At 35.1% G+C, this 13,643-nt stretch overlaps 1 protein-coding gene across 2 annotated transcripts in view; it reads left to right on the top strand.

Moving 5' to 3' along the window:
- Nucleotides 1-13,328, top strand: part of ESF1 (ESF1 nucleolar pre-rRNA processing protein homolog) — a 62,776-nt gene extending 49,448 nt beyond the window's left edge. For both annotated transcript variants that reach the window (XM_054574071.1, XM_054574070.1), the window contains exons 11-14: nt 1,154-1,241; nt 8,078-8,160; nt 11,502-11,648; nt 12,673-13,328. In XM_054574071.1, coding sequence (XP_054430046.1) covers nt 1,154-1,241; nt 8,078-8,160; nt 11,502-11,648; nt 12,673-12,966 — 612 coding nt within the window. In that variant the 3' untranslated portion in view covers nt 12,967-13,328. The remainder of the gene's footprint in view (nt 1-1,153; nt 1,242-8,077; nt 8,161-11,501; nt 11,649-12,672) is intronic.
- Nucleotides 13,329-13,643: the final 315 nt, after the last annotated feature.

The following is a 13,643-nucleotide window of genomic DNA, read 5'->3' as shown; positions in this document are numbered from 1 at the left end:
GGTGGTATTTCCCTGTCTTCTCATTATTTGTGAGACTCTTCTTTTTGGCTTCTCATTCTTAAGTTGATCTGTCTTGATTTCCTGACTTTGTGGTGGTATCTCTCAGTTTTCTGAGAGATAAGGCCAACTCTCTTCACTTGCTACCCATCTAAAAGTATTTTCCTCCTTCAAATGTCTTTATCACTTTATTTTTGTCTTTTCTAGCACTTCTTATGTTGAATTATTACTGATGAATATGTCTGTGTCTTAACTTCCTTTAACAGATTGTACAAACCATATATCTGATCAAGTTCATTTCTCCCTAATGCGCTACATGGTTTCCTCCATTTAAGTATTCCATAAATACTGGGTTGGCCAGAAAGTTCATTTGGTTTGTTCTGTAAGATGGCTCTAGTAGCCCTTGGTTGTCTTTAACTTCATTTGAAACAGTTTTGTTAGATTGTATTATGACAGATGTCATATAGTGTGCATTTAAGAAAAATTTCCAGAATTGGTGAATTTTTTTGTAGCCATTTTCATATTGAATAAAATACTAATTTTTGGCATATTATGCTTTATTATTTTAAGAAAGGCAAATACACAACTGAAACACAGAAAGAGATTTGTGCAGTGTATGGAGAAGGTGCTGTGACTGATCGAATATGTCAGAAGTGGTTTAGGAAGTTTCGTCCTGGAGATTTCTCACTGAATGATACTCCATGGTCTGGTAGACCACTTGAAGTTGATAGAAATCAAATCAAGACATTAATTGAGAACAGTCAACATTATACCACATGGGAGATAGCCGATGTACTCAAAATACCTAAATCGATAAAATTATTGGTGAAAATGAAAAATGTCTTTTATTTTATGGACAAAACTAAAAATATTTTTTAGCCAATCCGATATGTCTTAAACAAACAAAAGAATGACTCAGATGGGAATTATTTTATAAACTGATCCATTTCTCTTTAACTGGTTTTAGATTGAATTATGTGATTTAAAAGAAATTATTTTATCTCCCTTTATGTACATCTATGTATCTATATAGATATATATTAAAAAATATATATAAAAAAGGTGTGTGTGTGCGTGTGTGTGTGTGTGTGTGTATATATATATATTTATGATGATTCTTATACTAAACTGTATGTATTTCATATTCAACCTTAAGGCTCTTGCTGAAGAGACCAGTGAAGATGAACTTCCCTCTGATGTTGATTTAAATGACCCATACTTTGCTGAAGAAGTTAAAAAAATAGGTAAGCCAACACACGTTTGTTGTTTTCAGTTGGAAGCTAAAGAAAATTGGTAACATGGATAGTAACAATATAAGCTACTCATTCTTTTAAAATTCCTAGAATTTGTATACCTCCCTTCATGCTATATAAGCAGGTCTGTCCTGTGGGTTATAACCATTGACCAGATTAGGAAGGGGGCCCTGCCCCCGTATACGCAAGAAGTAATTTCATTGTAGGAGGCTTTTGGCAGTGTGATTAATTTAACAGTTTACTGGGGATTCCTTTCCAGGAAATCCTTATAGATAGATTGACTGTAAAAGACTGAAAGGAAAAGGAATAGTTATCTTCTTGTGTGCTTTCACTGCTTTTTTATAACATATATTATAGTTCCTTCTTTGCAAAAGCTATGAAGAATTGAAGTGTGAAATAAGTGTATGTTTATGTGGATATGTGTATAAATTTAAATTGTTTACACAGTGTTGTGTAAAAGCTTTTCTGCTCAACTATACGAAAGCATCTATGTTTCATATTCTTTTTGCATTTATCCTGCTTCACGATACCTAAAAATCAACTTCCTCCCATTTTTCTTTGAATTCCTAAACTATCTGGCATTTGATTTCCTATATCTAAAGGAGCCTTGTTTCCATTGCATATACACCACTCAATTCTTTCCTGAATGCTTTTATTTTTTTACCTTTTTGGTATGTATAAATGTGTGTGGTAAGGTTCAGGCCGTACTTGGACAAGTCAGTGCATTTTTCATTTGTTCTCATGCATTTTGCTTTGCCCTGATTTGAATACCACACACATGAACCCCAAAGGCTTGCTCCTGGCACAACTCCAAGCTGGCATTGTAAAAAGAATGATTTTATGAAGTTTCCTTGCTTCTTGTCCCTCGTGGCTAGTGGGCCAGAATAGTTCTCAACAGGAAAGTCGAAATTGCTCAAAATTATTTCCTGGTTGTTATAGTCTTTTAGCACTGACATTTTATTGATGAAAAGGAGATCAAGATGAATAAAGTCTATTATAGGATGTGAGATTCTTAGGAATTGGAAAGAGAAGTGGAAACTTAGCATGTTCTGCTTTTTATCATACCTGAGCGGTCATTTCTAGAAGATGATGGATTTTAGTCTTACCCTCTGATTTCAGGAAACCAAGTTTATTATATGGAGAAATGCAAAGCATTATAGTTTCCTTGTTCTCATTCCAAAGTGCTTCATTCGGCATGTGAATTCTGGTCAGATTACTGAACTCAGAACAGGATTCAAAGAATAAGTTAAATGGTTTGATGTCTTAGGGTAGCTTATTTCTTGGAATCAGCACATTGCAATTGTGAATAAACTTTTTCTAAAGTTAGTATCAGAAGTTCCAAGGAAAAGTATAGATAGAATTTGCTTCCTTTCAGTATACTTTTGTTTTCACAATACTGCGTAATAGTGATTATATGTGGGTTTAAGTTGTTTTTTTAAAGCAAAAGAATAACAGAAAGGCTGAGAACTTTTGGAGATAAAAACCCAGCGCAAAAAAAAAAACGGTATCTTACCATGTTTGTTTATTCATTCTATCAATAAATATTTTTGAGTGCCTACTAGGTGCTGAGCACTCTGTTAGGCTAGAGATACAGCAGTAGTAATACAAACAAGGTTACGTCCCTTGAGGATTCTGTGGTTTTTAGAGAAAATATGCTAAACAGGTAAACAAATAAGAATATTATGAGAATATGGTAAATGTTTTAAAGAAAATAAATATAGGTAATAAGAGGTTATAATGGGGAGGAAGAAGAAGAGTAGCTTACTTTACATAGTGTAGGCAAAGAAGGCTTCTCTGAGGTTGTTACGTTAAAGCTGAGACTTGTAGAATGAGAAGGAATCAGGCAGAAAGAGCTGGGCAAAGAAGACTGCAAATAAGAGAAAAGTGGGTAGAAAGCTATGAGATGAGAAAGAACGTGTGTTGGAAAAATTGAGAGACACTAATGGAGCATGGAGAGAGGGAATTTGGTACGAGGCCTAGCTAGGATGCAGGACTGACCCTGCAGGGCCTTGCTGTCAGGGCACCACATTTGTATGTTATTCTTCTGACAGTGGCAAGTCACAGAGGGGTATCTAAACAAGTATCTGACATGATCTGATGGTTGCTGTAACATTGCTCTGGTTCCTGTGAAAAGAACAAATTGAAGGAAAGCATTGGTGATAGCTAGGAGATCAGGATTTTGCAGAGGTCTAGACAAGATGTTGGCTGGTTTAGATGGCATGCCAGTAATAGAACTGGAAGGAGAAGACTGAGATAAGTTTTAGAGGTAGGCTTGCTGATTGATTTGGATAGTGAAGAAATTTAGCATAACTCTTAGATTTTTGGTTTGAGTCTCTGGAAGAATGCTTTTCCATTTACTGAGTTAGGAAAGAATTTGGGAACAGTAGGTTTGGGTGGGAAGTAAGGTCTGCAGCTTCATTTTGGATATAATTACCTGATATATCAATTAGATATCCAAATGGAGGTATTAGTCTGAAAGATATGCTGAGAAGTCAAAGTATAAATATAGATTACAAATCAGTAATATAGTATTTCAAACTATGGGACTAGAGTTAGAAAGCATTAATTAGAGAGAATTCAGGATTGGCCTCCAAGTTTAGGTAAAGACTACCTACATAAGGTACTACCTGGCAGGTGTGTTTGGAAAAGTATATAGTTCAAATCCTGTTGTTGAGGACAGAGATATTTTAAGCCAGATAAACTTGGATACTTTTATGACACCTTTGCCCTAGGCAATCCCATAGAACTGAACTTACACTCTTCAAAATAGTGAAGAACTGAGTTGATTGCTGCCAGACCTGGTGTTTGGCTTGGGTTAAGGGCCAGTTTGAATATTAGAAATCTTTTCTAATTTTTCCTTCTCTTTTTTCCCTTTATACTATAAACTTGCTATAATTTTTCTATTTTCTCTAAATTGCAAACTTGACATCAAATGAAGTTTCAAAAATGTAATGTATTTCTAGAATAAAGTAAAATTTCTTGTTTGCTTTTAGAAATGAAATACTGGAAAATTTTGCTTATTATCTAATTGTATAAACTCCTTAGTAAGATTTTGTTTTTGACGAAGAATGAAATAAAGTATATCACATGTAAATACACTCCATTAAAATGTATCCTTTGTCTTGATAACTTTGCATATTTGATAAACCCCCTTGAAAATTTAATAATACGGTACACATATTTGATTCATTCTACCTGTATGTTGAGTGCTTACCATGTACTGCTCATATATTGTTTCACAGTTTGCAAATGCATTCCTATTCATTCTGTCCTCTAATCCAAACTTTAGCCCACTTTATAGATGAGTAAACTGAAGCCCAAGAAACATAGTTGAATTTTGCAAGGGCCAAATGGTACAAGCTGAATCCCAATGGGCTCCCTTTACTTACTGTAATTCTACAAGTACATTGTATAGATCAAAGCCAGAGCCAGGACCCAAATGTATGAGAGCTGAACAGGAGGAATTCCTGAATTTCCAAGCAGAGCCAGTGTGTCCCAGTCCAGAGGAAGATTAACAGACTGCATCTGATTATGGGCAAGTGATCTTGAATGCAGGGATTTGCTGCAAAAAGAGCAAATCTCTAGCGGGTTTACTGCTCCTTGTCTGGTCATTTCTGAGACTATGTCTGCCCTCCAGTGAATTCTCTTAACTGCTCTCTCACAAGAAGGGCTTAACTATACCTTCTCGAGGAAAGCTTTTATGGGAACAGTTCTGACATTACAAGTAATGAGAAATGGAATTTTTTTACATACAGTGATTTTACAGATCAATTTTTTGCAATTCACCTTTTTCCTAGCTATACTTTTTTTACATTTTCTGCTTAAAGGGATAGTAGTCTCAGTAAGAACTTTTTTTTAACTGTGAAATTCTGACATCTGATTTCCAGTCTCTATTAGTATTCAACTTATTAGAATCAATCCATATGTACTTTTTGCAGCCCTAAGAAATGTGATTTGCTGAAAAATAAAGATAACATTTCAGAATAGGAGTTATTTCCATCATATTCTTCATTTAACTTAGGTCTGAAAACTTTACAAAGGGGAAAAAATGCTTTTTAAAAATGCAAATTAAGATGTGCCCTCTTAATATGATCTTGTTAACAGTGCAGAAAGGATCTCTACACATTATTTTATCTCTTGGCTAAACAGTTCAGTCTAGCACACAGTAAATTCTTTGTGAGCAAAGAAATTTTCATCAGGCTAAAATTGGATATCATTTTTAACCCTGACCATCTTGGAGCTTCTTTTTCCTCCCTTGCTACAGTCCTTCTTTCAAGTTTATTTTATGACTTTTCACCAGGTTGTTATAAAATCCGGAACAGTTCATTGTGGGCTCTTTGAAATTATTTCCCACAGCTGTGTGTAAAGATCTTTATCTCCTTTATGTATTAATCATATACAGCCTGATTTCTTTTTTTCCCTGCTACAGAGTGATCTTCCATATTTGTCACTTGTCCATTCACTTCAAAAGGAGCTCTTACCTAGAGAGCATAGGGAGCAAAGGTAAACTTAGGGTATGAAAGTCAGACCCAAAGAAAGTGAAACCTTGATGATATTTATATATGTACATACATATACATATTTAAAACAGAGAAAAATGTATAACCGTAAAGTGGATACATCATTCCCTGAAAAACATTTCAAATAGGAGCAATAAAGATTTTTATTCTAGGGAGAAGGGCCGCATGCAGTAGTATTTCTTCTTGGAAGTGCAGACAAATGCCTTGATTGCATAAGGGTGAACCTGGCAGCACCTTCCTACTGGCATGCTCTCTCAGCTGGACCTGGATGCCCACGTAGACCAGGGACTTCATGCATACAGAGCAGTTTTTAAAGCCTCTCTCAACTTTAGGCATTGTTTTTCCTATTATCCCCCATTAGTTGCAGTTATTCAACCATCCCTATATGTTCTATGAATTTTACTTTGTTACTTCACATCAAAATGCATTTCAAATGGAAAAGCTGTTACAGGGAGAATATTAAATAGCAAAGGAGTGTAGTATGGTGGTTGCCTGAGCCTCAGTGCTTGGGTTTCAGTTATAGTTCTTTCACTCACTAACCTTTAGATAGATCATTTAACCTCTCTGTGCTTCAGTTTTCTCATTCACAGAATGAGGATTATAATAAAAAATAGAATCTATCTCATATCGTTGTTACAAGGATTAAATTAGTTAATACATGTAAAGACACTAGAACATAGTATCATTACTATATCTGCCATAGTAAGTGCAGTGTAAACATTAATCATTATTTAACTTTAGAGACTGTTGGTTTCTTTGCATTGGAAAAACAGAACATAGCTTATTCAAAGAAGACATTGTCCAGCAGTTCAAAGAAGATCGGCATTGTGTATTAACGCTCTAGAGTAACACAACATGGCTTTGTAGATTCTGAACCTTCTTACTTTTCAGACTAGTCTTTTATGTTAGCACCCTGAAACTACTTCCTTTGAACACCTTTCACTCCAACAGCCATGAAATAGGAAGAAAAAATGAGGCATCAGCATGATCACCAAGGAATCCAGGACGTCTTATACAGACAGATTATCATAACAATAATAGCAAACACTTTATAGCACCATGTGATAGGCATTAACCAAGCTCTTCACATTTGCTAATTTATTTAGTCCTCACAACACCACCTGCGAGGTAGGTGCTGTTATTATAATCTGCATTTTACAGGTAAGGAAGGACATGGGCACAGACTGCCACAGCTAAGGTGTGGTAAAGCCAGAATTTAAACCCAGGCCAACTTCTCCAGAGCCAAGTGCCGTTAATTGCCTCACATTACTACCTCTCATTTAGGACAAGAACATCTCCATTAACACCCTGTGGTCTCCCTAAAAATACAAGCAGTTTTCCAAACAGTAACCACTTTTATCATAAGTGATTTTGCCTCAGAATACAGTAGAAAGTTAACCAAAGATCAGATTTGTCTTTAGAGAAGGATAAAGAGTTTTGTTAAACTATTACTTACAGGTAATTACTATCAAATTGTTATTATAAAGATTTTTTAATTTTGCAGATAAGTTTTTATATGCAGACTTTTAAGCATTTTATGTTAAAAATACGGGGGAGGGGGTTTCTTTGTGATGTTTTTCACATCCTAAGAAAATATGATTCTTCTATTAAGATTAGGTAGTTTTCCCCTGTATGTTCTCATAAGGTTTTTTTTTCCCCTTAATGTTTAACTCTTTAATCTACTTGCATTTTATTTGCCTGTACATCATGAAATAAGACAATTACTTGATTTTATTTTCAGAACAAAACAAATTGCCCTCCACCAGTTATTGAATAACCGCTTCTCTTTTCAGTGATACATGATGCTACATTTTATTGTTATATACGAAGCTACACTGTACTCTTTTTCACATTTTACAGTATAGTATTTTTTTTTGCCTATTTTCACTTTGTAGTACGTTTTAGTACACTGTATCACTAGTATATCAAATCTATCTTGATCTTTATAAAGATTTCCTTGAGTGGAATTTTATTTGGAATTTTATTAAATGTATATATTTTATCATGAATGGATATAGAATTTTATCAAATGCTATTCTATATCGAAATGATTTTACGGTTTTTCTTTCTTAGTTGATAATATACTTTCAAAAGATATTGCTTTTTGATAATATTCAGTCACCCTATCCAGATGTGTTATATTTATTCCATTCCTACCCATAGTCATCTCTTAGTAATAATATTTTTACTTTACCTAGTTTTTATACATTTATTGATAAGATTATTCCTAGATATCTTGCAATATCTAGGAACATATTATTGCTGATAGTCTTGTAATTTTTAACTCTCCTATGTTTGTTATGCCAGGTATAAAAGAAAAGCAAAAATCAATGAAATCTGCAAAAGATTGCACATCTCCAGAGGAAGAAGCTGAAATAGAAAAACAAAAGGTAAAATGATTTTTGTTACATACTTATTTGATCATTGAGATGTAATTTAAATGAAGTTATTTTCACATGCTTTTCTAGTGTCCCTTCCTAATAATTAAAAAAAAACTGATTTTAGCAATAAAGTTTATAAATTATAAAATATGTAATAAATATTTTAGCAGCATAGTTTTAACATATTACTTTTTTACTAAACATTTATACAATTAATACAAAGTAAAATTCACCTAAAGCCCAGAGCATGTCCTTTGGTGATGTAGAAGAAAATATCTCATTATAAAAACTCTGTTAGAGACAAAAAATACTACGCTTAAAACCTAAATAATTTTGCCGTAAGTTTTAATTTAATCTGAGTCTGTCCTGTAATACAGACTCTGCTTTTATGATTTGTCAAATGCTAATTTCACCTTTTATTATTGTTAAAATGGTAAGTTTAATGTACAAAAATAAAGTCTTTCTTGGAAATGCGGTGAACTTTATCTTAAGTGATTCCAAAGATCCATGACACAGAATATTATGTATTTTTGCTGAAGTAGGAATTGGAGCCAGCAACATCCCTGTGACTGACATTCACATCACTATATGGGAGTGATCCAGCCTATTCACCTAAACTGTGCATCTTACTGAATCTTTTCTGTTCTCCATTTATTGCATATACAGCAATACTCAGAGTTAAGGGGCACAAAGATAATCTCTTTTGTGGAAAATGGCTTGAAAAAGAAAGCCAATTACACATGCCAGTGATGGAAGTAAAATGAAAATAAAGCAGGCTAAGATAGTAACATTGGAACATTCACAAAAGTTTGGCAGCATACTGTTTTTTCTCTGGTATACATGGTTGTTTACTTGGTTCTTGACGGTTCACATTTAATCCCATTTCATGTCGGTAGAAAATTCCTATTTGGTAGAAAAGGCAATATATTATATTTCAGAAGCAAATATTAAGATCCCTTCATAGAAATGTGTCAATATTGAAACAATAAAGTCAAAAAAGCAAAAGAAAAAATAAATTTCTTGTTAAAATACATGTTTAAAAAGTAGTTTGTACCACAAGATATGTTTGCTGTATTTAGCATCAATCATTGCTTAAAAAACTAAAATAAAACGAGAAATTTTTATTTGAGTGACAGAGGCTCATTCCTACAACCTACTATAACCAGTTACACTAAATGGAATGTGGTCCGCTTTTTAAATACAAACTTTCACCGCCCTCGCTCTCAGTGATGATGCTTATAAAAATTTTACCTTACTCGCTGTACAAAGATCTCTGGGTTTCTTTTTCTTCCTTTTTTTAAATGTATTTTATTGACTATGCTATTAGTTGTCCCATTTTTTTTTTGTCCCCTTTATCCCCTGCTGCCCTGTACCCCCTCCCACCAGTATTCACCCCCTTAGTTCATGTCCAGGGGTCATGCATATAAATTCTTTGGCTTCTCCTTTTCATATACTATTTTTAACCTCCCCCTGTCTATTTTGTACCTACTAATTATGCTTCTTATTCCCTGTACCTTTTCCCTATTCTCCACCCCCACCTGCTGATAATCCTCCATTTGATCTCCATTTCTGTGATTCTGTTCCCGGTCTAGTTGTTTGCTTAGTTTTTATTTTTGGGGGTTTTTTTAGGTTCAGTTGTTGATAATTGTCGGTTCGTTATCATTTTACTGTTCATAGTTTTGATCTTCTTTTTCTTAGATAAATCCCTTTAACAGTTCATATAATAAGAGTTTAGTGATGATGAACTCCTTTAAATTGACCTTATCTGGGAAGCACTTTATCAGCCCTTCTTTCTAAATGATAGCTTTGCTAGATAGAGTAATCTTGCATGTAGGTCCTCATCTTTCAGGACCTTGAAACTTCTTGCCAGCCCCTTCTTGCCTGCAAGGTTTCTTTTGAGAAATCAGCTGGTAGTCCTATGGGAACTTCTTTGTAGGTAACTGTGTCCTTTTCTCTTGCTGCCTTTAAGATTCTCTCCTTATCTTTAATTTTGGGTAATTTATTATCATGTATCTTGGTGCATTCCTCCTTGGATCCAACTTCTTTGGGACTCTCTGAGCTTCTGGGACTTACTGGAAACCTATTTCCTTTGCCAGACTGGGGAGGTCTTCCTTATTTTTTTCAAATAAACTTTCAGTTTCTTGCTCTTCTTCTCCTTCTGGCATCCCCATGATTCGGGTGTTGGAATGTTTAAAGTTGTCCCAGAGGTTCCTAAGCCTCTCCTCATTTCTTTGAATTCTTGTTTCTTCTTTCTGTTCTGATTGAATGTTTATTTCTTCCTTCTGCTAAAAATCGTTGATTTGATCCCTGGTTTCCTTTCCTTCACTATCAGTTCCCTGTATATTTTTCTTTATTTCACTTTGCCTAGCTTTCACTTCTTCCTCTTATTTTGTGTCTGTACTCAGTCATTTCTGTGAGCATCCTGACTACCAGTGTTTTGAACTCTACATCTGATAGATTGGCTATCTCCTCATTACTTAGTTCGTTTTCTAGAGTTTTGATCTGTTCTTTCATTTGGACCATGTTTCTTTGTTTCAGCATACCTGTTATATTGTAAGCCTCAGGTATTTGCCAGATCAGGGCAACCCACTTGACTGCATTGTAGTGCTGTATGTGGCGGGGGCGGGGGGGGCGGGTCAGAGAGGGAACAATGCCTATTGCTTAGTTCTCGCCCCTCTATCAGTCACTTCCCCCACTACCCACAAGCACATTGGGCCCTTCTGGTGCTGATTCCTGGGTTGGCAGGTTTATGTACATTCTAAGACCCCATGGGTCTTGCCAACGAACTCTCCTCTGAGGCTGGGAGTTTCTCCTGCCACCATAACCCCCACAGGTTTTTTATAGCGAGCGGTTTTGAGGCTGTAGTTTCCCCGCACTGGAACCCTGGGTTACATGGTCTGTCTTGCTCTCCACCTTTTCCTGCTGGCTTATCCACGCATGAATGTGGGACCGCCCAGTCCACCAGCTGCCTTGCCCACCCCATCCACTGCCTTGTCACATGTCCTCTCCCCTCCTCTTAACAGTCTGGATGAATGCTGCTACTTTAACTCCTTGGTTGTCAGAGTTCCATACAGTTAATTTTCTGGAATTTCTAGTTTTTTTTGTTTTTAAACTTACTGTCGGTCCTTCTTTTGGTTGTGCGAGGAAGCAAAGCATATCTACCTGTGCCTCAATCTTGGCCGGAAGTTCTTTGAGTTTCTGTATGAGTTTCAGTAATCCAGTCAGGTTATGGATGACACATGTTTATCCTTGAGTTCTCTTTTCCTAGAGGAGATTTCTGTGTCCCATATTTCTTTTGGGGGGTTTAAAAAAACACTTTTATATTTGAACTTCTTTTTTTCTCTTTACAGGCTGAAATGGCTTTGCTTATAATGGATGAGGAGGAAGAGAGCAAAAAACACTTCAATTACAACAAGATTGTAGAGCACCAGAATCTGAGTAAAAAGAAGAAAAAGCAACTTATGAAAAAGAAGGAATTATTAGAAGATGACTTTGAGGTAATAAGGGACAGAAGTCATTAGTCTCTTAAAGCTGGTGTTGAATCTAGACTCATGTCTGGAGATAAAAATTAAGTATAGACAGTTAGCCATGAGATGTCTTAGGAAGGGCCATGGAGCCAGAGCTACCATATTTTAGTCCTACACAGCCAGTTCATCCCCAGGTAGATCAAATCATTGTTTCTTTGGTTGAGTACCAGGTAAAGTAGCTGGCCTGTATTTTGGTAGCCATGTTGCACCAAAATAGGTAGCTTTCAGTGTTAGAATCATTGAAAGTTATCTATACAGTGTGATGCTCACTTGGGAGGGTATGCATAATTAAATCCAACTGAGAAATAGCAGGTTCATGTCACATTGTATCACACTCTCACTGTGTACAGTGGCCAGCGTTGTAGATCATGCTTTTTTAATTGCTATGTATTTTTGTTTCCATTGATCCCTCTTTTTTTTTCTTGTTGCTAAATACATATTTCTAATGATCACAAAGTCCCCATGCAAGAGTTTGAGTCCTGTGCAGAAAACCTACAAAGAGCTGCCAGGAACTACTTAATAATGCCTTCCAACCATTAACATGGAAGAATAGACCCAGAAGAACCAGAGGAATTTTGAATTTGTTCACAGAATGGAGAGAAAAATACAGATAATTTCTAAGTAGCATGTAGAGTTCCCTTTCAAGGAGATTGTCATTACATGGTAAGAACAGTGTTTCCTTCATGTAGTGGCCCAAAAGTAGGCCTTAAAACTCCATTGACGATCTATGGGAAGTTTTCTATTGAAGATATGCAAAATGCTCACATTTATATTTTATATAATCAATAACTCGCTGACTTTTCAATTACAATTGACATTCAATATTACAATAGTTTCGGTGTATAGCATAGTGGTTAAACATTTACATAATTTGTGAAGTGATTCTTCCCTGCACCCTTGGCCAATAACAACTCACTGACTTAAAATTTGGCTGCATTTCTGGGCCTTTCAGTTAACTAATTTAATTTGTTTTGATTTCCTTTTGGACTCACAGGTAAATGTTAAGGATTCACGGTTTCAGGCGATGTATACTTCACATTTGTTCAATTTGGATCCTTCCGATCCTAATTTCAAGAAAACAAAAGCTACGGAAAAAATCCTTGAGGAGAAAGCCCGGCAGAGAGAACAAAAAGAACAAGAACTTATTCAGTCAATAAAGAAAAAAGAGAGTGAAATTCAGAAGGAGTCACAAAAGAGGTCCATTGATCCTGCCTTGTCAATGTTGATTAAATCAGTAAAAAACAAAACAGAGCAGTTTCAAGCAAGAAAAAAACAAAAAGTCAAATAGCTGTGTGTTGTTTCTTTTTAGATGGAGAATGTAATCTCCCTAAAGTTTACAGAAGTGGTAGAAAGAATATTTATTGGGAACAAAGCTGCCTTTTAGGAATATGAATGATACTGTCTTATTCTGATCCTTGAAAAATTTCTCTCATATATAACAGGTAGACTTAATTGTGGATGATTGACAGATTTGTGCTTTATAGGATTTATAAAGCTTTCGTATTTTTATGAAATTCAGTTCATACTAGATTATTCTAAGGTAGCCTCTTTAAAGACTTTACAATTCTATGTAAAGAAAAAATAGAACATTAAAGTGCCAAATTTATTTTTTTTAGCCCTAATGGATGGAAGCCAATAACTTTCCTTGTTGTTTGATCATGTTTATTATGGTTTGTTTTTGAAGTTAACTTGTAAATAAAAATGCAAAAGATTTTTATTTTGTATAGGGAGTGATTTATTTCATTTTATGCACCTCAAATAAACCATTCTCTGAAAGGGTGTCTGAATAACGTTTTTCCTTAAGAGGACAACTACATGAAGATGCAAGTCCAGGTCTGCAGTGCTCTTAATTATATTTGAAATGTTCGTGAGCTCTGCAATGATTTTTTTATTTGTAGTAACAGAAAATTCTTTCATCTAACCTTCAGATTTTTGGAATGCTTAGGAGGGTGGATATGCTGCTAT

Source organism: Pteronotus mesoamericanus, unplaced genomic scaffold (genome assembly GCF_021234165.1).
Source record: "Pteronotus mesoamericanus isolate MK-2021 breed Mesoamerican mustached bat unplaced genomic scaffold, CSHL_Meso_final contig_25, whole genome shotgun sequence".
Lineage (NCBI taxonomy): Eukaryota > Metazoa > Chordata > Mammalia > Chiroptera > Mormoopidae > Pteronotus > Pteronotus mesoamericanus.
The sequence above is the reverse complement of the archived record's forward strand: the minus strand, read 5'-3'. Positions and strand labels throughout refer to the sequence as shown.